This window comes from Lutra lutra, chromosome 10 (assembly GCF_902655055.1).
Source record: "Lutra lutra chromosome 10, mLutLut1.2, whole genome shotgun sequence".
Taxonomy (NCBI): domain Eukaryota; kingdom Metazoa; phylum Chordata; class Mammalia; order Carnivora; family Mustelidae; genus Lutra; species Lutra lutra.
In genome coordinates this window covers 111,803,754-111,828,179 of record NC_062287.1, presented here as the reverse complement: position 1 = coordinate 111,828,179, position 24,426 = coordinate 111,803,754, and the positions used below count along the sequence as shown (strand labels likewise).

Genomic DNA, 24,426 nt, shown 5'->3' with positions numbered 1-24,426 from the left:
GCAGTCTGTGGGTTGTCTTTTCACTTCCTTGGTGCAAGCCTTTGACGCACAAAAGTCTTTAATTTTATAAAGTCCGGTGTGTTTCTTCTTTCTTTTGTTGTTTGTGATTTCAGTATCCTATTTTTTTTTTTTATTAAAATAGAAATCATGCCTACCTCAGGGTTACAAAGATTTACTCCTGTGGTCTTACCTACAGTTTTCAGAGCTGTAGCTCTTCCATTTGTGAGCCATTCTGAGTGACGTGCATCTGGCATGATGTAGGGCTCCCACATAGAAATCCAGCTGTCCCAGACCATTTGTTAAGCAGCCGACAGCTTTCCCCATGGTCACGTGTATTTGTAAATAAAGGGGTAAACCCATGTGAGGGACGGCACCGTTTTTCTGGGTTTGTTTATTTTTTCAACAAATGGTGGGAGAATGGTGCTGCAGGCCCATGCAGACTTGATATATGTGACCTGGGAATCTTGCTAAAATGTTAGTTTTCATTCTGAAGAGCTGAGCTGGAGCCAGAGATTGTTTTATTTTCCTTTCCTTTTAATGAGATTTTACATTTCTTTTTCTTTTTTTTTTTAAAAGATTTTATTTATTTATTTGACACAGAGGGAGAGAGCACAAACAGGCAGAGAGGCAGGCAGAGGAAGAGAGACAGAGAGAAGCAGGTACCCTGTCAAGTGAGGAGACTGATGCAGGACTTGATCCCATGACCTTGGGATCGTGACCCAACCCAAAGGCAGAGGCTGAGCCACCCAGGCATCCTCCTTTTTTTTTTTTTTTTTAAGATTTTATTTATTTATTTGAGAGAGTGAGCATGAGAGGGAGAGAGAGCACACAAGTAGGGGGGCAGAGGGAGAAGCAGACTCCCCGCTGAGCAGGGAGCCCATTGTGGGACTCGATCCCAGGACCCCAGGATCATGACCTGAGCCCAAGGCAGACGCTTCACCGACTGAACCCCCGCCAGGCGCCCTGAGATTTTGCGTGTCTAACCAGCTCCTGGGCTCTGTCCATGGAACTCACTGGAGTTCCCAGGTGTTCAGAGCAGTGGTTCCCATGTTGAAAACCACGCAAGGAGGTTTTACCAAGTCCTAATCTATTGGGCTCACAGCCACACCGATTAAAGCAGTATCTGGGTGTGGGACTAGCTGGAATCACTGCATTCAGGTTTGCGAACCCGCGTTCTCCTGCTGAGCATGTCCTGGGATCACCGGCCCGTCAGAGGTGCAGGTCCACATTCTTTGTATTAACGAGCTCTTTGGAGGGTTCTTAATTCATGCCCATGTCTGAGAACCACAGGTCCAGCTAACGAGGAGGGAATCCCTCAGTCTCCTCTCTGGTTCTTGGGAACTTTGAGGTGTGACCTCAGGCCCCTGGATTTGTCACAGAGATGGAGATGAGCCCACATCGGTGCTGTAGGAAGCCTTCTCGCCATCAAGGCTGTGACATCTGGGGTCATGTCAGATTTCTGCTGACCCAGAGGAGAGGGGGCCAAGGATAGGCAGGTGCGTAGCCCCACTTCTCTGGCTTTGCTTCCACTTCTCGGGTGTCCCCTGAAAAGGAGACATCCCCCTTGTGTGGACTTCTGGAACATTCTAGCGGGAGGCCGCTTCTCCCCCAGAGGGTTAGCAAACACAGCTTCACATGGCTTTTTCTGAAAACTCCTGGTCAGGAGTGTTTCCTGGTCATTGTCCCCAGGGTCGCATTTTGGATGGCAAAACGTCTGTTTGACGCAGAAGGGGCGTGTCTTGTTTTAGAGAGACGCGTTTTCCTAAAACCGATCACTTTAGGAAAGGGAGGATGGATGTGAGTGAAGGCAGAAGCCTGACTCCACTGGGACGTTGTGCCTCTTATGTCTTGTGGGGCGTCTGTCTCCGTGTCAAGCAGGTGCGGCGAATCTTACCTGGGCTGTTTCTGTAGATCTGTTTTCTTCGAGCTGCTGGGAGCTTTTTCATTATGAAGCACTTTCCGAGCTGTGACTCCCTGTTGCCCTGCACTGTGGGTGGGACAGGGTGGTCTCTGCAGCGCAGAAGGGGATCCAGGCCCTGTGGGGTTCAAGGTGTCCAACCATGTCACAGCTGAGCCCAGCCTGGAGCACAAAGGGTCCAGATGCAAAGCCTGGTGTTTCCTGCTTGGGACATTCTGCAGGAGGCGTGCAGGCATAGGGAAGGGGGTGTGTGATCTCTCAACTGTGGGTAATTTAATAATGAGTTTTATATTAGAAAGCAACACTAAGATAATTGAATGCACAGGTTGTACGCCCTCTGTCGCTTGTGAGCCCAAATACTAATCTTCTGATTTATTCTTTTTTAACTGCCTGTGCATATGTAGGACCTCATGTACATCCCTCCTGCCCATCTTTTCACTCACCCATCTCTTCCTCTCCCTTTCTCCCTCCCTCTCTCCTTCCCTATATCTACCCACCCACTCATCCATCTACCCAGTTATCCATCAACCTGTCCATCTACCCATCCATCCACCCACCCATCTGTTCCTCTGTCTGTCCATCCATCTGCCCATCTACCTGCCCATCCCATCCATCCATCCATCCATCCACCCACCCACCCATGAGTCCGTGCACTCATCTGACCGTCTGTCCGTCCATCTGCTTATCTAAGCATCTATCCAGCCCCTCATCCAGTGATCTTTTACCTATTTATTTGCCCATCTTACAGAAGCTCGGGGATACTGTACTCCCTGTCCTCCTGGGGCGGCCACACAGCACTGAGTAGGTGTGGGAATGTTTGTTTCCTCTGCTCCATGTTCTGGGAGCATCGAGACTGTCCCTTGCTGAGAAAGTCACATGCGACTGTGACCAGGCTGTGGTGGGGTGGGAATGCTACCAAGCATTGGCTTCATGGTTCATTTGGGAAATTACCGTTTTCGTTATGTAAAATCATGAAGTCCTGCATTGCACAGGCTTGGAAAAATACGGGGAAAAAGTCATAACAAAGAGAGCAAGATTTGTGTGTCTTCGCGAGACGAACTGCTCCAGCTGGTGGTCTCGGAGGGCGCACCTGGGGACAGGCACCATCCAGTGGGTGACACACGCATTCCGGCCTCACAGGTCCCCGTGAGGTGGGGGTCGGGCTTTTACCCTCGCCTTGCAGGGGAGGAGACACCCAGAGGGTCTGGGGCACCTGCTCAGGCCATCCAGCCTTCCCGGAGCGGAGCTGGGTTTTGCTACCACCGGGCCCTGTTCCTCCAGGAGGAGCCGCTCACCCACACGCTTGGCTTCCGAGGTCTTTGTCTGGCACTTCGATGCTCCCAGAAGCACCCCTGGGCCCGGGGTGCACACTGCCTGCAATGCACAGGGCCCCTCCCACTTGCCTCCGAGTCTGAAAGGTTGGAAGCCAGCCGCTGGCGCCCTTACACTGTGCCTTCAGCTCCCTCGTACCTCTCACCCCTGCAGACCCTCCTGCTGGTGCCTCTCGAGGCAGCCAGGCCGGTCTAGGCAAGAGGTAGTAGGTGTTCACGACTGTCTGGGAAGAGGAGAGCAGTTTCTGCCCCATTGGGTGGTCCCATTGAGAGACACGAGGGCCTTGTTGAGGTTCTAGTGCATTTACTGTAACTGAAGTAACTTCAAAGTGGAACATTTTCAGGGAACTGTGGTGCAGGTGGCACGGGCACGTGGCCGTCAGTCACGCAGACCATGCAAGCCCCTGATGGCCACACATTGGCAGGTGGGGTGGCGTCTTGGGGGGGGTGGGTCTGTCAGCACCATACCATGTCTCACTGGACGCCCTTCCCAAAGGGTGTGCCAGCTGGGGGCTCTCTCGAACTTGCTGGGGTGTCAGCTGGGGGGCTCTCCCGGCCTCGCTGGGGTGGGTCCTGGTCAGGTTTGAACGTGGCGAGTCTGCAGTGCGTCATTCCGGCAGGGCTGTTGGAGGAAGTTACCTCTTGTCATGGGTATCGTCCAAGGGCTGGAGGTCCCCTCAAGTATGTAAGATCTCCTACCATTAACAGGGTGCCTAGTTCTCTATTCAGCGGCTCTTAGGTGCCCAGCACCGTCCCAGGACCTGGCTCTGCCAAAGGGGTCTGTGGTCTGGAGCCAGAGGTAGGACTCCAGCCTGGGTCCCACTTGCATTGGCCATGGATAGACAGCCAAATAAAGAATCCTAATAGTTTTGAGGGCTGACCGCCCCACATGTGCATCAGGCCTAAACTGACCTCATACTGAGGGACCAGCTTCCCCAAGTTATTGTAAGAAATTTGACTTTGAGGTGGACATGCTGGTGGCTCCAGAGGATGGGGCCTTCCACGCACTTCCGCTGCCCCCCAAGGGACCGAGCCCACGCCGATGCCGTCCCACACCTGTGGCCAGGATGCCGCTGGGGCTAAGGCAGTGAAGCCCGGACAGCTCCCTCTCCCCCCTCTACTGGGCAGGGGTCTCTCCCTGAGTTTGCATCTCTCTGCACGTCTGCCCCACGTGGGGCTCCCGCCCTGCTCCACGCCGTCTCAACCCCCGACACCTTCAGTGTGGGGTGATTCCCCTGACGAGTTTAGAGAGCCCTCAGAACAGTGCTCGTTCATGGGTAAATACGGCTGGGGATTAGGGCAAGATGGGGGTGGCAGAGCTGAACTCAGGATGTGGCTGCCCTTCCTGGGGACAGCCGGGGACGTGACCGAGGTGAGGTCACAAGGGAATTCAACCCCAGATCAGATGCCCCAGTTCTTCTATTCTCAAAATGCGCTTAAAGTCAGAACGACTCATCATCAGCCAGGAGTGTCTCTGGGTCCTGGGGACATGCACGTTGTCCTGGCGCTCACAGCACTCTTCTAGCAGGTAAAAGCCTCTCCGATTGAGCACATCAGGGCCATGTGCCTTGCTTGGCAGTGACGATGGTAGGGAGAATGAGCAGAAGAGAAGGTGGTTTAACCAAATACCACCGTCCCCATCATGGCCAGCGACAGACTGGTCCTAAGTCGGCTGCCCAGGGTGGCGGGGGACCCTTTGTAACTTGTAACCTTGTCCCCATGGGGGCGGGCCCCATCATCCTGTCTCCAGGGCTTCTGGCCCAGCCCTCTGCTGGTCATTTATTGTGCTGACCCCATTCAGGTCCACCCACCCAGACCCCAACCTCCATGGGGCATAGACTCCACACCTCCCTTACTCCATGTGCCCGCAGCCTAAGTCTGGCCGTCCTCCAAGATGCCCAGTAAACGTTGTCACACTGAGATGCGGAAAGGCGGGCATCTGCCTTTTAGACCTTTAACTACAGCCCTAGTGGTCACTGTTCCCGCCGGGAAGCCTATGGATAGCGTTGTGGGATTCTGTGTCTTTGGGATGCGGGCAGCGAGGACAGCTTATCAGACCCACTGCCGACAAAACAATAATTTGGAAACTCAGTCTCTGCCCCCATTTTGATTTGCACGTGACCCCAAGGGTCACCACCATCGTCCCCGTTGAGGCCGTGCTACCCGCGTGGATACTGGGGTGGGTTCTTCAATGTCACTCAGACTTTGCACTTGACCTCGTCGTGAGCTGTGTGCCTTGGCCATCTCCCCTGGTGCACATCCTGATCTTGCATGTGTTTGGGTCCCACAGAGACCCCGCTGACCTTAGCCGCTCAGCTGGATGAGCCTGCGGAGGTGATCAAAGCTCTCAGAAACGGCGGCGCCCACCTGGACTTCCGCGCCAGAGATGGGATGACCGCCCTGCACAAAGCCGCCCGAACCAGGAACCAAGTAGCCCTGAAGGTACATTCCGCAGCCCGTTCACCGGGGGGGGGGGGGGGGGGGGGCTCCCTGTCCAATCCCCAGCATCCGTGCCTGTTCCCTGTCCCCGTCCCACGATGGCCACCCGAGCTGACCCTGAATTGTGTTCCCACTGGGGTTTGGACGTCCGGGGGGGGGCGGGGGCTGACCCTCTCTTCTGGGGAATCTTGAATTTGATGTTTCTAAAAGGTCGTCTGTCCATCTGGCTCGGTCAGAGGCTTGTGTTTGGGGCCAGGAAGGGCAGTGCTGAAAGGCACCCCCCCACTTCCCTGGGAGGAGGCTGCAAACCCAGAGCCAGCCTCGCTGCCGCCAGCATCCCCCTCGCCAGGTCTCTGGAAGCCCATTGGCGGGTGCTTTCACCCCTCATCCTCCCCACAAACCCTCTGCATACTTTACCTGTCCTGGCCCCACGTTTGGTGGGTCCCCAAGAGCCCTGGCAGGGAGGGAGGGGAACCTGCTGTTGGGGGCCGATCCCCAGGCAATGCTGCTCTCAGAAGTCTTGGATTTCTCGAGTTCCCATCAGCTGCCCCTTGTCCGCTGGTTCTGTCCGAAATCCAGCGTTCGTGACAGCGTTCGTGACAGCGTTCCCGTTGTGCTGCCCTCAGGATGCACGCTGAGATGGTTTTATGCTGTTTTCAGGTTGGGTAGTATACCTTTTCCCTTTTCTGCAAAGGCCACCCTGCCTTTGTAGCTCTCCACCAGTACGTGGGGGTCAGCAGGGCACAGCAGGTGCCCATGTGCCCCGGCACATGTCTGCAGACCCATCTCCTGACCCCCCGATGCACGCGCATCCCGCATCCCACTTGCCTAGATGCCATGTCCTTCTTCAGGGCCAGAAACCTCACCACCGGATGCTGGCATCTGCCTCACTCCAGGAGGCCCAGGAAACCTGCGGCAGCAAGGGCCTGCTCAGCCTCGGGCCTGCAGGAGCGTGACCCCGACCCCCACCCTTCATTCTTGATGCACTTTGCAAAAGGGGTCATGAGACCCACGTCTGGTGCTCTTGTTTTCCAGACCCTTTTGGAGCTGGGAGCATCCCCGGATTACAAAGACAGCTACGGCCTCACACCGCTGTACCACACCGCGATCGTGGGCGGGGACCCCTACTGCTGCGAGCTGCTGCTCCACGAGCACGCGGCCGTGTGCTGCAGGGACGAGAACGGCTGGCACGAGATCCACCAGGTGCGCACGCGGCCGACGCACGCCTCCCTTAACCCTTCCCCGCAGCCCACACCTGCCTGTCCAGCCTTCTGTTCTGCCCACGCGGCTTCTGAAACGCTGGGATTCGTCGCCAGCATTTAAAAGCAGGGATATTTACCTAGAAATACACGTTTCTGACCTTGTGAAGACATCGGAAAGTCAGGCATCCTGTTGCATTTCTGTAGGGTAGTAATCATCTGGAGTTGTGGGGTGGGTGTACCCTTCGTGGGACCTGGGCGCTCACCGCGCATCCAGCATCTCCGGGGCCAGCAGAGCTTGGCGCTGGGCGCTTTGTGCACACAGGTGACCGGCGTGATGCCTGACTTCTGAGCACAGGTGACCCGCTGTGTGCCCGATTTCTGAAACCAGTGGCTCAGTGTGGTGCCCGATTTCCACGCACAGGACACAGGTTTCCCTGACCCCACCTGGTACCGGTGGGGTCCGGGGAGTGTCAGCTGCTGTCCTGTAAAGAAAGGACCCACCTGCGGGCTCAGGTGAAGCGTCCTTAATGCACCCCCAGCAGGGGAGGCTGTTGTGGTCCCAGAAGCGAGCACAGCTGCGGTGGGCGGGGCCGCGGGCAGGAAGTGCCCCGCCTCTCTCTTGTCCTGCCGTCCTATTGGCTGAGCCGTGTGTGAGCCAGCCAACCAGGGAGCCCGGTGGTGCGGGAGGCCAGGTCAGGGTCTCCGGGCAGAGGAGGGTGGCGGGCGGGCGAGCAGACTGGGGTGTGGGTCGCAGAAGGCGAGGGGGAAAGGGCTGGAGCAGGCGGAGGCTCTGAACTGTTCTCGGGTGGGCAGTGACACTCCCGGCTCTCCGGCCGCCGGTCCACTTCCCTCGGCCACTGTGGCCTCTCGCGCTCACCCGGTCTGGGAGGGGGCGTCCCCCACCTGTTGTGGTTGGCGGGCGCAGCCGCGCGGAGGGGTCGCAGGCGGTCGTGGGGTGCAGGCAGGCCCTCCCCGCTTGGCCTTCTGCGTGCTGGGTCCGCCCTGACCCGTCAACAGCCCCGCGGCCTGGAGGGGCGACCGCTTCCGCCCCGCTGGGTGAGCTCCTGGCGGCCCCCAGCCCACAGCCATGGTGGGACCCTCGGAGGAGTGAGGAGCGACCAGTGCCCTGGGGGTCTCCATTCGTTCCCCCTGGAGTGGGTGTCTGGGCCTGCTGCGCCCTCGGGCCCTGGGAAGGCCCTCCTGTAAGTGCAGGGCTGAGACGCCTCTGGGTGTCCTCCCTTCTCACTCTGCCCCCTGCGGCCGCACCTCCGTGTGCTTCCGGGTCCTTCCAGGGTCGTTTCCTGGCCTGTCCCAAACCTTGTTTTAAATACAATGCAGGGACAGCGGAGGCGGCAGCCACTGGAAAGAGGGTATGTTACAGATCCTGGGAGGTGGACACATGGGCCATGGGGGACACCCCGGGCTGGGTTGGGAGGCAGCAGACCCTGGGGGGGAATGGGGCCAAGAGCCTTCCCTGTGATTTTTGTGGGATGGGACCGGCTGATGTGTGGCTAGTCTGGATAATGTCAGGGACACTGGGGCTCCGGGGCTGTCCCTGGGCTGGCCAGGGCAGGTGGGTCACGGCCGGAGAGCGAGAGCCTGGGAAGGCAGGCAGGGGTGAGGGCTCTGTGTGGGCTGGTTTGCGTCTGAGAGTTGTCCTCTGGGCCAGTCCTGTGCTGTCGGAAGTGACTTGCCCGGGGAGGGGCAGATGTCCAGGCGTCGGCAAGGCCCCAGATGCCAGGGTGTCAGAAATACAGAAGATAGGAACGTAGGCTTGCTAGAGATTTAACCCAGCGTCAGGGCCCAGCTTTAGAGAGTTCTCCGAGCTGGGTTCGACCTCCTCCCACCCTCCACCAGCGGAGGCCGCCCGCCAGAGTCCCTTTCCTGTCAGGTGCCTGCGACGGTCTGGCCCCTGGCCGCCGTGAGATGAAGCATTGGTGTGCTGGGGGTTGGGGGGTTCCTGGCGGTCACCGCCCACGATGTGGGCTCCAGCCGTGATTTCTGGTCCCCGCGTGAGCCGGTTCCATGCCTGAGACCCGGAGCACGGCTTCTGAGCATGTGGGCATTGAGGCCACCAGACCTCTTGATCCCAGGGCCCCAGCCCCCTGGTGCTGAGTTTCAGCTTGGAGGCCATGGCGGGGGGTGGGGGGGTGCTCCCAGGGCTGAGCATCCTCTAACCGTTGCACCCATCAGGGTCATGCCCTGCCCCCCGGTGGTTTCTTTTCCACCACGTCCTGGGAGGCCGGTTTCCTCCCTACCAGAGGGTCTCGATTATCTGGGTGGTCCCTGCCCCCCCAGCCCCGCTGCCTGGTCTGCTGTGGCCAAGACTGGCTGTGAGGTGGTGGAGGTGGGCGCTACGCAGAGGTCAGCAGACTAGACCTCCTCCTCCGAGATTCTCGACACCCAGTCAGTCCCTGCTGTCCTGATCGGCCTTATTGGCCCCATCTTGCACACCTGGAGCCTCCGCAGCGGACACCTGCGGGCCACCAGGACTCAGACCAGGTGACGGCCCAGAAGGGGGGCGGGGCAGGGTAATCTGCCCGAGGCCGCAGCGGAGTCCACCCCCGCCCCGCCCTCACCACCGCCTCCCAGCTTGTGAGCGGAAGCCGCCCCATGGGACACACGTTGGGGGGCGGGGAGCACGCAGGTTTTGCCAGAGCGAGGGGGAGAAGCACCGCGGAGCTCTGGGGTGTGCGGTTCTCCGCCTCAGGTCTGTCCCTCAGCCTCACGCCCTGGCGTGGGCACGGCCCGTCCCAGCCGCCTGGCTCCGCGCCCTTGGAGGGGTCCTGCGCACCCGCAGCCAGGCCTGCTCAAGGTCTGGAGGTGGTTTCGTCCGCTTCCCCGCGGAGGCCAGGCCAGGTGCTGACGGGTGACGGAGGCTGTCCTGATCCCGCACGTGCTGCGCAGCGCCTGGGGACGCCCGCCCCTGCAGGCCGACTCTGGAAGCGCGTGTTTTTGTAGGCAGCTCCCCACAGACTGTGACCCTAACTACTCAGCTCGGCCACAGTGGGAAATTTGAGGAAACAGGAGAAAGTGACAAACACCCAGACACAGTCCCACAACCGAGAATACCAGGGGAAGGCGGGGGATGGCTCATGCTCTCCCTGGCACAGCCTGCGGGTTTGGCTGTGTTCGGTTATGGGAGGCTGAGCGCTCTGGAGAGGGTGGCTGCCCCCAGTCTGGGGACAGCTGCTCTGTGGAGGAACTGCCCTGGGGTCCCATGCGCCCTCATGCAGGTCGTGCTGTGTGACCAGCTCTGGGGCACCTCGATCCCTCCCACCCTCCTTCCCTCCCTCTCTGAACTCCTCTGACCGTGTTTCGGGGAGGGGGGTCCCCCCTCCTGTTGTCAGTCCAGTGTTCTTGGCCTGTGACTTAGCCATGCCCCTGCCGCCCTCCCCCTCGCCTGGCCACACCTCTGCCCCCTCCTCTCCTGGCCATGCCCCGTTCACAGTCATCCTCACCCAGCCGTGCCCCAATCACTGTCTTAGTCCTCGTCTACTTAGTCATGGCTGTCATCGTCACAGAAGTAATACGTGACAGTCAGCCCTTCACTTTGCTCGCAGACCTTCCTATAGGTCTCATCTAATTTCCTCAAGAATTCCTTTTTTTTTTCCTTTTAAAGGTTTGGTTTATTTATTTGAGAGCATGAGATCATGAGCAGGGGTGAAGGGTAGACGGAGAAGCAGACTCCCCACTGAACAGGGAGCCCACATGTCATACATGCTCCTGAACACGGTTCGCTGAAGGAGTTAGCTTTTAGATGGCGTGGACCCCGGGCTCAAAGTCGGGGTCTCCCCAGTGCCCTGGGATGCCCACCCTGTCCAGGGGAGCCTGGGACTCCCATGAGCACAGGTGTGAAGGGGGAGCCTCCGCAGGGAGGGGCAGTTCTAACCAGAGCAGGGGGAGGCTTCATGCGGAGTGAAGCGTCGAGGCCTGGCTGCCGCGAGAGGCTCATGCTGTCTCAGGTCAGGAATGGTGGTGTTGCTGGCCTCGTGGGGCGGGGCCGTCACACGTGCGCCTGGGGACAGCATGCCTATAGTGCTTGGATGCAGCACAGCACAGTCTGCGGCCATTGGTGTGGGAACCGCAGAACCTTGGCTGAGCCTGTCCCCGGATGCAGAAGCCATGGTTACCGCATCTTTACAGATGAGCCCCCCCTCCCCCGGGTCGGAGAGTCTGGGGTCCCCCAGCTGCCAGGTGGAGGGGTCAGAGCTTGCCGGCACACCTGCCTCTGGTTCCCACTCCGTACTGACCTGGGGCGGCAGATCCGTACCCCATGCCCCTGCCCTGCCCAGATGAGCCAGGAGTCCTTCAGGGAGGTAATCAGTGCATCCTTTCGCCGGGGCCTGCGGTGGGATTGAGGCCCACTGAGCCATCGTCTTTCTGAGCAGCCCTGATTCTCGGGGCGGAGGGGAGGGGAGGGGTGAAGACCCCAGGCCGGGATGGCGGTCATACCACTTTCTCTCCATGGTTGGGGCCTGTGTTGTACCCCAGCAATGCCCATGAAGTCTACAGGAGACATCGTAGGTCCAGAAGTCAGATTATAAAAGCAGTGGGCTCCGTGGGGTAAGTGGCAGCTGTCACAGATGTCCAAAGACATCTCTCCTTTTGGAATTCGTAGCATGACACGTTTTATGTGTCATTTCAGGCTGAAACGTACAATCTGGTTGATCTGAACTGATCATATTGGTCTGTTTGGGCAGTTTTGACGAAATCTCACAGTCATGGGGCTCACACAGCAGATAAGAACTGTCCCCTGGTCCTGGAGGCTAAAGTCTGAGATGCAGGGGCGGGCAGGGCGGGTCCTCCCGAGGCCTCTCTCCTCGTGTGTGGACGGTCGTGCTCTCCCTGTGTCCCCATGGGGTCATCCCCCCGTGCGTCTCTATGTCCTGATGTCCTCTTCTATAAGGACACCGCTCACCCTGGATCAGGGCCACCCTGGTGACCTCATGTTATGTTAATCATCTTTTCAAGGCCCCCATTTCCAGATACCCCAGTCCGCCATCCTTCGGGGAGGGGTAGGAGTCAGGGCTCCAACACAGGAATTTGGGAGGACATCGTGCAGCTCCCAGCCTTGGCCAGCACAGAACTGGCACTCCCCAGTTGGCCTGTCCTCCGCACACTCACTCACACATTTCCCTGACTCCCCTTTGGGCGAGCAGCAAGACCACCACTGGCCTTTGAAAACTGTGGAACCCAGGGCCATGCGGCAGCCAGTGGCTCGAGTCAACCAAGCTGTGTGTGCGTGTGTTTGGGCGAGAGTGTCTCTGCGCCGCTGGGCACCTCACTTCCCGACGAGGAGGGGCTGAAACGAGGTATTGTTTTCAAATCATTGTCTCCCGCTCCCATCATCAGCGCATGCTTTAGGAGACCTGCCCAAGCGTGCTGCGGGTTTAAATAGTTTGTTGGTGGCACGGAGCCAGGCAGAAGCATGTGCCGCTGTCTGCCGTGCCGTGCACTCCGCATTGTCCCGAGTGCCTTGCACAACCTGGGGCACCTCTGAGCTTGCTGCCCCCTTAGGGTAGTACGTGTGTCCCAGCAGGTGTCCAGCAGGTGGCAGTAACGTGCTGGAAGGAAAGCGTTTGCTTTTCCCTCATTTCCACCAAATTACGGGGTTGGCTCCTGATGGCCGGTGTTTAGCATAGCTGGGATGAGCCCCAGGTCTCACTGGGAAATTTCTCCAAACACGTACACCCAGGAGATTTGCAGGCAATAGGTGTGGAGTGGAGTCCCCCCCACTCACGCATGTCTCCAGGAGCCCCTCATCGAGATGGTCAAGAGACAGGAGTGTAAGGGGTGCTGTGTGTCAGGTCTCGGCTCTCTGGCCTCTGGCAGCCCTTCCAAGCTGTCTCTCGAAGGCCAGGATCCCCAGCCCCCATTTCAAGGGGAAATGGTTAGCATAGTTTATCTTGGGGCTGGACAAATTTCTTACTTTGGTGAGCTTTGAGGTCTTTGTGTCAAACGAGGACTAGTTTCTCTATGTTGTAAATGACTCTATCAGTTTTAAACTCAGGAATTTGCTGGAACACCAGAGAAACCCACATACATTCACTCAGAGACCACGTTCAAGTTTTGTCCCTCGTCCCAATAACGTCCCTTATACTGAAAGGATCCCATCCGGGACCCTACACCGAAACCTTCCACTGGGGACCCCTGCAAAGACTACGGGGCAGTGAGCTTGGAGATTTGGGTTGGGTCAGTATTTCTTCATGATGAGGTCTGGAGTGTGCATTTTGGTAGGAATATTGTTGGAGTGATCACGTAGGAATATCACATTCCTGGCATCCTGTTGGGGGGCACGTGGTGACCCCCACCTGTTACCAGTGATGTTCACTCTGATGGCCTGGCCAGGTGCAGTCTTGCCAGGCTTCTGTCTTTTCTTCTGTAATTGGGATTCTGTGGGGTCTCTGAGGCTGTTAAGTCCCTTTCCTTATTCCCCGTTCATGGGTGGGCCTGGCCCCCACTGGTGTTTCTTGCTGCAGAAATGGGGGGTTTCTTCTGCCCCCATCTTCTGGGGAGAGCCGATGAGTCCAGGCTCCTTTGATTTCAGGAACAGAAATCTCAACTCAAACTGGTATAAGGGGAAATAAAATTTCTGCCCAGGCTTTGTGTCCTGAGGACTCCAGGCATGGCTGGAGCTCGGAGAGCCCTGTCATGGGCGTGTGTGCGTCGGTCCTTGGCTCTGTGTCTGTCCCCCTCCCTTCCTCTCTCTCCCCTGTGCTCCTGCTCCTCTGCTCCTAGCCGCTCTGGGGTTCTGCGGGTTTTCCGCCAGCTGTCCTCGAAGACAGGGAGCTGTGAGCAGTTCCAGCCGGTGTTGCAGCCTCAGGGCCTTGGGGGAGCCCCCGCGGGCCCCCAGCCTGTGGCCTGGCACCGGTGGCAGAGGCCCGTGGGCTGTGCCTGCGGAAGCAGTGGGGCGGGGCAGCCCCTCGACCTCTGAGAGTGGGTTGGGGGCCCCACAGGAAGCGCAGGCCCTGCTGCCACGGGAGGGGGAGGGCCGGTGGGCGAAAGCATCCGTATCGGGGGAACCACTGGCTTCGAGATCGAGTGAGCCTGCTCCATGGAGACGGGGCGCGGTGACGGGGGGTTTCTGGGTTTTCTGTTCAAGCTCATCCCAGTGACGGTTCTGGCATCTTCCCAGCCATCTTCCCTTGGTGAGGTGCCACGGCCCGCCCCTGTTATCCAGAAGGCGTGGTCGTGAGAGCTGCCCGCGCCGCCCCAGCTGGCTCGTTCCCTTCCTGCTGTGGGCCTCAGTGGCCGCCATGGGCCTCAGCGGTCAGCCCCGGCCTGTGGGTCAGGACCCGCTTCCTGGCCCGCCCGTCTCCCATCCACGTTGTCACCACTCCCAGGGACCGTGGCCCTCCCACCGTCAGTGCTGCCCATCGCTGGCTGCATGCTGGCCTTCCCCGAGGTCAGGGGCTGCTTGGAACTGACTGCCTGCCCCGGGTCCTGGGCTGCTCTGGTAACCGCACAGTGTGCCCTGGACCCCGGCTGGAGCGGTCACAGCACGGGGCTTCCTGGCTCCCGGAGAGCTGCTGTCGGCAGGGCTGGCCTGGTGCCGGGCATCACGTGGGTCTTTGGGGGTCCCTTATTCTACGTGACTCTCACACTAACGTGGGGTTTGTGTCTACACATGAAAGACATGGGCTCACGGGGGAACGTTCTGGAAAACGGAAGGTCCATGATTTGGGTGCAGATGCCTACTTGATCCCAGAGACCTGCTTGTTCAGGAACAGCACACGTGACCCCCTTGAGGGCCTCGGGGAGGGAGAACTCTCACTGTGGGGCTGCCTGCCCCCCACCTCCTGAGCGCTCCTGAGGGGCCGGTTTACCTTTCGTAGCAACAGTGGGGCCTGGCCCTCGCCTGGAGGCCGGGCTTGGGCTCCCTTCCCTGGCCACCACAGAGGCCATATGCGCCCCTTCTGGCTGTTTTCATGCCCCACCCCAGGGGGGAGGAGTTTCGATAAGTGGGGCCAGGGAGGGAGCATCCCGGTTTGCGTTTGGTGGGCTTGGCCACAGAGACCAGGGGGAAGCCAACACGTGTGTCCCTGGGCATTGGGTCCCCAGATGCAAACGAAAGGAGCACGGGGGCCCTTCGCAGACCTGCTGTCCGGGAGCCCAGACTAAGTCCTCGGTCCCCCCGGCGGCCCCCCCGAAACTCAGGACACTGTGGGCGTGTCCGACACGGGGGTGGTCTGACATGGGGCCCTGGTCCAACACGGGGGTGGTCTGGGCTCGGCCTCTGTGGGTTCTGGGGAAGCGGCCGAGCGCACGTGGAGCTTGGAGACTCGTGTGTGCTGCCCGCTGACCGCGTGGACTCTCGTTCCAGGCCTGCAGGTACGGCCACGTGCAGCACCTGGAGCACCTGCTCTTCTACGGGGCGGACATGGCGGCCCAGAACGCCTCGGGGAACACAGCCCTGCACATCTGCGCCCTCTACAACCAGGTCAGTGGGGGCATGCGGGTGGGCGCGCTCCCCCAACACCCTGCCTGCCGCGTGGGTGCCAGGGCTGGGACTGTGCCGAGGGCCCTGCAGGGTGCTGTCTGGGTCAGCACAAGTGCCCTCACGGAGCCCCACAGACGGTCCCAGAGGCTAGAGGCCAAGGTCAGGGTGCAGGCAGGTTCTGCTCCCAGGGAAAGCTCTTTCCCGGCTGTGGATGGCGCCTTCTGTCCATGTCCTTGCTTGCCATGGTGAGACCAACAGCACCGTGCAGTCTCTTCTGACGAGGGCGCTGTCCCGTCAGGTCAGGGCCCCACCCTCACAACCTCACTGGACCCTCAACCCCTCCTCAAGGCCCATTTCCAAAATCGCTTGCCTTGGCGGTTCAGCCTTCCCACGGGAATCTCAGGGGCCACCTCCAGCCCCCAGCAAGCTGCCATCTTCAGCTGCTTCCTCGAGAATGGTTACCCTGTTGTAGCAGAGAGGAAGCCAAGTCGCGGGGAAGAGAAGGGAGCCATCCCAGAGCCAGAGCTGGGCTGGAGACCCTGGTCTGCTCCCCTCCTGGGCCACCCCACCACTCTGTCCACCCCCAGAAGCAAGCTGGGGAGCTGGGGGTCCCCTCGTTCCCGCCATCCCCGGCTGCACAGGTAAACTCTGTCTGCCCCAGAGTGGGTGTGTGCGGGGATGTGCAGGACAGAGGGGCACGGGCGTGGCCGACGAGCCCCCGGGAGGATTCCAGCACCTCGCCAAACTTGCCCAGGACCAGCGTGCGGCAGAGGCAAATTGCCACCGTTGCGTGTGCAAACACGCTCCCAACGGGCTTTTCCCCTTAGCTGCAGTGACACACGACAGAAGCACAAACGATTTTAACCACTTTCACAAGGTAGTTCACTGCCATGAAGCACATTCGTGTTGCTTTGCGACCAGTGGTGCTTTCCTTCTAGGACTTTCCATCTTCCCAGCGGACACTGTCCTGAGAAACATGGACTCCTTTCCCCCTCGAGCCCCTGGCTCCTGCTGTCCACCTTCTGTCCCCATCTAGGGATCACATCTGAGTGGGTTCCTGTGGCAATTGTCCTTTTGTGCCAAGGCAAGCTGGAGATGAGCGTGTTTGGTGTGCCCTGAGGGGTGGGATATGACACCCCCCCCCCCCCCCCCCCGGCCTCCAGGAGTGTGAATCCCCAATGGCTGGGGAGGAACGGCGTGAGCACCCTGCTGGTCCCGCCAAGAGGCACAGTGGTGGGGCAGAGGACAGTGGGGAGGCTCACAGAGGCTGTGGGAAGGGCCCGGGGCTCCCCGGAGGTGGTGGGTTTCAGAATCTGCTTGGGGCAGGGGCGGGGAGAAGGGAGGGTCAGCGTCCTTGAGGCTCCAGGTCAAGATAACTCCCGGAGGCCAATATCAAAGGTGTTCTCTGCTCCAACTTTCTTTTCTTTTTGTCTCTCTGATTTCAAGGAGTCTGGAGGGTGGTGGGATCTGAACACTATACTGAGCAGCTGAGCAGAAGGTGGGGGGCTCCCCTAACTGGAGGAACAGAGGGGAGATCTTCCCGGGGGTCCCCAAGCCATGTGCACTTTGCCTGTCTTCTCTGCAGTCGGCATCCTCTTCCCAGAACAAAGCGCTGATGCTATCTTTTTGGGTGAAATCTTCAGCCTTTGTCTACACCTGAGTCCTTTCCCTGGTTCTTCCCTGACTGGATCCTTCCAGCCATGAAACCCTCTTTGCCGTAAATTCTTTGCCATAGAAAACTCCTATGCATCCTTCAAGACCCAACTCGGATATCCCACCCTTAGTCAAGCCTTCTCTCGATGAGCTCCCGAGAGCATTAGCTGTATGGTTAGCTCTGCAGCCCTTCGTGAGATAACCAGGGTGAACTGCCGTTATTAGGCCGTGTCTGTTTTCCCTGCGGGCACCCTGTCCCCCAGACCTGGCTTCTCAGAGGCAAATAGATTGCCATCTCTTAGGGTCTCTTCTGGGGCTGGCACAGCAGAGCAGCTCAGCCCGAGGGGGTTGAGGGAGCGTTTCAGCAGGGCTCCAGGCTTCCTCCTTAATGCGAGTATATCGGTGGGATTTGCGTGCTGCTGGGGCGGTGGGAGCTGCATGGCGTTTTGGGGGGTATTTTGGTTTTTTGAGCTTGGAGAGACCTAGCTGGGCTTCATTCGGAAAACACGCATCGTGAGACTTGGCTTTGGCTGGAAAAACATCTGTGCTGACAGGCGCTTCTTAATTGCTGTCTTAGAGGGAGGAACGTTCCTTAATTTTCCCCAGTAGATTTCAAGCATAATTTATCATGAATGAAAGAAAAAAATCCAGGAAAGAATGTTTTCTGTCACTTGAAATAATTGTGGATAAGACGGTCTTTGTGAGCGTTGGTGGGAATATTTTGTTAAGGAAGGTTCAGACCACCCGGTAGTCCGTATTCTGGCTTGGTGACGGCCGGTGTGATGGGCAGGGCGCGCCTGTCGCCCGCCCTGTCCCCCGCCCTCGGCTGGCGGCTTCGGGAACACCCTCCCCCATGTGCCTTGCAGTATTTCCTCCTAGGTATTTTCTTCCCAGAGCAGACATTTCCTGTAAAGGACGCGTATTGTTTTTGACTTTGTGGCCCACGTGGGCTTGTCAGGGCCACACCGCTCTGCCGCTGCACCGTGAGCTCAGCCACAGACAGCACCGAGGTGAGTGAGGGTGGCCGTGTGCCAACAGGACTGTATCTGTAAAGCAGGCAGCGAGCTGAGTTAGGCTGCGGGACATACTTGGCCGAGGCTGGGTGGGGAAGGCCGTGTCTGCATCCACCCTGGACATGTGGGGACAGACTCCCCGCTCCACGGCTGGGCACCTTGCTCCCCGTGTGCCAGTGAGCTCGGGTAGGCAGGGCAGAGCTGTTCCCTCTCTCCAGGGTCCCAGGATCTGCCTGCTGCTTCTCTGGGCTGTGTGACCATCCTCTGCAGCATGATGAACAACACAGTAAGGTCGGGGTCTAGGCCACAGGGAGCCCTGTCCTCTCCACGTCCAGCACACACTGCCCATTGTCCCTAGCCAGAGCCCTGTCCTCCCACGTCACCCATGGGTGGAGCTCCTCTTTTGTGCATGTGTGTGTCACGCGGCGGCAGCAGGCCAGGCTCTGCGCCTACTGGAGGAATCCCTTTGCAACTTCTAGAGGAAGGGGTGTCAGAAGGCACACATACAGGGCACTCTGGGAGATCCTCGTGAGAAAGGCACTGCTCCAGGGGTGGGGATGCAGTGCAGTGAAGTCAGAACAGGATTCAGGGGAAGGTACAGCAGCAGGGAGGTGGGCTTGCAGCACAGGGATGCATGGCAGTCCGGGCTCCACATGGCTGAGAACGTGACCTTGTTGTGTTGTCTGGGGCAAACTCTGGGACAGTGAATTCTCCCATCTATACTGTAGGCATAATTCTACCTAACTGCCAGGGTTGCTAAGAGGATTAAAATAGAAAACAAACATACGGTGTGTCTGCCACACAGTGCATGCTTGGTAAAGGGTAGCAGTAATGGTGGTCATGGTGGTAGTGATAATGGTAGTAATGGTGATGATGATGGTAGGATGGTGCTGGTGGTGATGGTCATGGTGGTGATGGTGTTGATGGTGATGGTGGTGATGGTGGTGGTGGTGGTGATGGTACTGATGGTGCTGATGTTGGTGATGGCAGTGATGATGGTGGTGATGATGGTGCTGATGGTGTTGGTGGTGATGGTCATGATGATGATGGTGATGATGGGGATGGTGCTGGTGATGATGATGGTAGGATGGTGATGGTGGTGATGGTGTTGATGGTGATGGTAGTGATGGTCATGTTGGTGTTGATGATGATGATGGTGGTGGTGATGGTGATGATGATGGCATTGGTGGTGAGGTGATGATGGTGCTGATGTTGGTGATGGCAGTGATGATGACGGTGATGATGGTGCTGGTGCTGATGGTGGTGGTGATGATGGCGGTGGTGATGGTACTGATGGTGCTGATGTTGGTGATGGCAGTGATGATGACGGTGCTGATGGTGCTGGTGCTGATGGTGATGATGGTCCTGCTTCTGCTAATTCACCTTGCCACACCTCTCCTTGTTAAATCTAAAAGCAGCCAGATTTATGGATTTGATGCGTGTGTGTTTTATTAGTTTTAGGCAGGCCTCATCTGCACATTTCTAATAAAATACACAGACCAGAATATTCTCTTCTCTTATGAAACCCGCTAATTAGGGCTTTGATTGTAAGCAGCAAATCGTGTCTAATCTGCCAGGCCCCTCATCCTCTCTCTGGCTTTTCTGGAGGCCCAGAGGGAGGGAGGCAGCCCGGTATTTTTTTTCTGGCTTGGATAATGAAGGAAGGGAGGGAGTCTTACATCTCAAAGGTTAGTGGGCCTGGCCGGTTTGTGGGGAGGATGAGAAACAAACCCTGCTCCTGGTTCCAGTGAGGCCCAAGGTAAGAAGAGACAGGCTGCGTCGCTGTGGCCCTTCTGGTGTCTGCGGAGCACCTGTCAGCACGGGGGCTGCCTCCCCAGGGCCATCAGGGGTCATCATCCTCGGGAGCACTTGGGGAGTGTGTCTCGTGGAAGGAGGGCGTCCACATGGTCTTTCCCTGTAGATCCCCGGGGAGCCTTCGGTGGCTGCTGTTGGTTGACATTCTCTCCTGTGGGTCAGGAGGTGGAGGCTGGGCTTCCAACCTGCCCTGTGTCTTTGCCCTGAGGCTATGGGGACACATTCCGTGACCCTTGGCTGGGGTGGGGACGGGGCTCCCATGGGCGCAGGTTAGGCACAGGCGCCGTGGTCCAGAGCACTGGGTGTGGCCTTCAGGGGCAGCTCCGGTGATGTCCGTCTTCCCGCCCCTGCCTTGCCTCTTCACCGACGGCGGCATGTCACCTCCTCTCCTCACAGGCGTGTGTCGGGACAGTGCAAACTGGAAATGAGCTCCCCACTAATCGGGAGTATTTGGTAAATCGTGTTGGGGCGTCACCTCCGTGCCATGGAGATGAGAGCCCTGGGTGGGACGTGGACATCCAGCATGAAAACCCAGGCTCTGTCGGTGATGGGGCCGTTCAGGGCACGCCCATAGTCCGCATCTGTTCCCCCACATCTCCCACCTCCTCCTCTGTCTGCCCATTCGCTTGTGTCCAACCCCGCTGACCTCCCCTGGGGCCTCCCACAAGCTTTCCCCACCTGCCACCCCGTCAGGCTTCCATCCCTCCTGCTTGGGGCAGCCAGCCACCCCCACAGTCCACATTCTCTCCCATGGTGACCTCAGGCAGGTCTCTCTGTGGCCTTGGCACCTTCTAGGAAACACCTCTGCTCTGAGCTTTGCCAGTGGGGCCCCTGCCCGGCCAACAGGCCTTGTAGAAACCATGTAGATGGCTCCCCCAGACCGTGTGAGTAGCCCCCTTCCCTCCGCAGCTTCCTGGAGTCCAGGCTCCCGTCCTGCTCCTCACAGTCCTCCATCCCAGGGATCCCGGCTCCCCCTGCCCCTCCTGCCCTTGCGAGGGCCACACACCGCCACCCTCACCCCCGACTGGCCGTCCCTCCCGGCTTGCCTCTCTCTGATGCGTCTTCTGCAGACCCCAGACTGACGTTCCACCCTGCAGATGGGAGCACCCCCACACCGCTCCGCGGGCCCTGCCGCTGCACCCCTGCCGCCTGCAGCCTACACCAGGGCCCTGGCTGTTCCCTGTGCTGGGAACACGTCCTCCAGTTGTCACCCGGCTTGGGCAGGCTTCTGGACCCGCTCCTGGGGGAGTGGGGGCTCCCCTGACCACCTGCCCTCACTCTCTGGCACATGTTGGCTCGGCGTCCCTGGGGCCAGAGTGGTACCCGGCCTGGCTGTCGCTGCGTACTGACTAGCTGTGTGCGTGAATGAATGTGCTTTCTGGTCTGCGTCTGCGCGTGTACAGTGAATGTGGTGCGTCTGGGCTCCTGCAGGAGGTGGTGACCCAGTGGCATGGCCGCCTGGCTGGGGACAGGGCAAGCTTGGAGATCCTCGTGGAGCGGGGAGGCTCGGGTAGTTCTCTTAACGTCTCTGGAAATGTTGCCAAGAAGATAATTGGCAGTGGGAACAGTACTCTTCCTGACACTTTGGCTCTCGAAACGGAAAATGCAGACTCTTCTCCATCTATACTCGACTGGCTTGTGTAAGCGGTTGGAGATGCAGCTCGGTGTGTCACAGACGAGGCTCCTCCGGGAGCATCTCGGTGGCCGGCAGCCACACGGGGCACCGCCAGCCCCCCTGTGGCCACTGCTCTGGGGTCACAGTGTTGTCTCGTGCTCCCTTTCCGAAGCTGTGGTTTTCCATGTAACCTTTCTGGAGCTCCGTTACCTTGTCTACAGAATGGGCCTCCTGTCCCCCCCTAGCGGGAACGCTGGATGGCAGCGCACACATGCCTGCACTCATACACATGTGTTCACACGTGCCTACACACATGTCTGCAGACACACATGCCTGCATACAAGTGCCTACACACACGCCCACAGACACATGCGCAGGCACACCTGTACACCCATCCCTGCATACATGTGCACCCATACCACCCACCCCACACATGTGGATACACACATGCCTGCATACACAAGTGTGTACATACACACCTACACACATGTGTGCCCACACATGCCTACCCACACCCGCCCCCAAACATACATACTCACAGGGCTACACACACACCCGCACACATGGGTACACACATTCCTACATACAAGGGCCTATACACACTTCTGCATGCACGCACACACACACACACACACACACTTGCACACGCATGTGCGCCCACACAAGGTATAATTGTTACCAGGCCAAGCAAACCATTGCCCTTTAATTTTGAGACAGCTCTGGGACGTGACGCGCACGTGGAGTCTGGTAATTCTGAGAGTGATGGACCGTGTCCCGGGTGTGTTGACCGTCTTCCCCTGCGGGGAGGGCCCCGGCCTGGCACCCACCTGGGAGGCCAGGAGTGGCGGCGCCTGGTGAGGATTTATTCTTGCGCTTCTGATGGGACTTTCCGGCGGGCGTCATCACGGGGCTGTACAGGACGTCGGTAAGGGCTTGCAGAAGCAGGGTCCTGGAGGGCTCTGGGGCCCTGGTTCCAAGTGGCCGGGCCACTCCCGCTCGGAATGGCAGCTGGGGGGCTTAGCGGCTGCTTGCTCACCCCCGTGAGGCTTTTAAACGTAAGCGAAGTTATGCTTTATTATTGTTCTGAGACTTTCTACTTGGAAAGTCTGTGTTTCCTGCTTGGAAGTTCTTGTATTTCTTTGCAGGTTTGTGGATCTCCCTTGTTTTTCCCTACAGCCTTCTAGACGAAGAATGTTCTAGAATGCATTCCCACTGTCCTTTCTGTCAGAACATTAATGCTGCCTCCAGGTTTTCTCTTTCTTGTTGGGTTTTCCTTCCGGTATTTCCCGTCGCATATCTTCTCACAAGCACAAGACATCATTCTGTGGCCCACGGTCTTACAGAGCTGGGTGCCCGGGTTAGACGTGCACATGGATTCCGCCAGGTCGTCCAGAGAGTTTGCGAGAGTTAAACCTCACCCGGTAGGGAGCAGGGCCCTTTGCCCTCCTCCTCGCAGCCCCGATGACCAGAGGTGCCCCTGGGGACCTCACATGGGCATGTCCCCGGTTCCCTGGGTGCTGGGTCTCTGAGCTGGTGTGGTGGAGCCTGTCTGTGCCCCAACCCGCAAACAGGTTTCTCTCTTCCGTCCGCAGGACAGCTGTGCCCGAGTGCTGCTCTTCCGGGGCGGGAACAAAGAGCAGAAGAACTACAACAGCCAGACCCCATTCCAGGTAAGGGGACTCTCGGAGCCGGCGCCCCCCGGGGCTGCAGGGTTCCGCACGGACTGGGTGCTGGGCGCCAGGGGGGCCTGGCTCGCTGGGGATGGCACCTGTGCCCGTGGCGCCATCGTCCCTTCTTCACGCTGGAGCTGTGGACACGTCTCAGTCTGCTGTTTACCATGGCGTTTCGTCTTGGTGGGAGCTTGGAGGAGGCAGCTCCGGAAAGGCCTTCATGACTCTGTCTTGGGGAGGCGGCCTGTGGTCACCTGGCACCCCCATGGAGCCTGCGGTCCCCGAATGCTGGGGAGTAGCTCCGGCCCAGCGTCGGCACGGCGCCCCACTGTACAGCGCAAAGCTGCCGTCCTAGTTGTATTTGAATTGTGGTAGAGTCCGGGTCCCATCATGGGGACACGGGGCTCACCTGATTTCGATGCAGGTGACCCGATGGTTTAGGGTGGAAACGAATTTCTTTGGCTAATGCGTTGAAGTTAAGGCAACGCTCTCTGACCCTCCGGACTGTCCAGTATTTCCGCCTGACCGAGAATCCAAGTGTCATTTCTATTTGGAAGTAATTTTTACATCTTCCTGAGCCAAGAGGGGTCTTTAATTTAGAGCTGACATGCGTGGATGGTTTTCCTAATACGCTTCTGAGGCATTACTAACAAGTACGGGTCTGATGTCTTGAGAACGGGCCAAACGTCTCATAACCACCGTTCAACGTTTCGTTGGTTCGCCGTCATGGTGGCCTGGACTGTGGTTTCGAATCTCAGGAGTTTCAGGCAGTTAGAGCAAAATGGCTCATAGTCATGACTTTCTGGTTTGTTCGTGGGTCTGGAAAGTCTGAGGTTACTCTCCAGGGACATGTTCCCTGGGCCAGCAGTGATGAGAGGCGCCTGCTACTTCTTTATGGCCACGTCTGCCCCTTCGGGCTTTGCTGTGGCTCAATGGTAGTCTTGGTTAAGTATTTTTTTTGCCACTAAATCATACATTTCTTTGGTCCTCTTTTATTTTTAAGTGAAAACATTGTTGAAATTTCTTAAAAAGGACAGCTAATGCCCTTTGACCCACGGGAAGCCCTTGGGTCATATAGAAGGGCCGTTTCTGACCCTCTGGGGCAATGCCCTGTGGCCCCCACTTGGCACTCCACGGAAGCAGCCACGCAGGGCACCTGGGACAGACGGCACATAGGTGGCCTTCCCCGTTGGTGCCCCGGCTAAACCATCACCCCAGGCAGTGACCGCCTTGCTGGGGGCCCCCTTCTGTGGGAGGTCTTCACGCTCCCAGCGGGGGTGCCGCACCCGCTCCAGCACGAGGCTGTCTGTCTGTATTGGGATCGTTG

The 24,426-nt window shown here is 58.4% G+C and overlaps 1 protein-coding gene across 1 annotated transcript in view; it reads left to right on the top strand.

Annotated features, from left to right (window-relative positions):
- SHANK2 (SH3 and multiple ankyrin repeat domains 2) overlaps nt 1-24,426 on the top strand; it is a 463,356-nt gene that overhangs the window by 93,857 nt on the left and 345,073 nt on the right. Inside the window, exons 6-9 of the mRNA XM_047692580.1 lie at nt 5,540-5,691; nt 6,724-6,891; nt 15,217-15,333; nt 23,022-23,099. Of these exons, the coding sequence (XP_047548536.1) occupies nt 5,540-5,691; nt 6,724-6,891; nt 15,217-15,333; nt 23,022-23,099 (515 nt within the window). The remainder of the gene's footprint in view (nt 1-5,539; nt 5,692-6,723; nt 6,892-15,216; nt 15,334-23,021; nt 23,100-24,426) is intronic.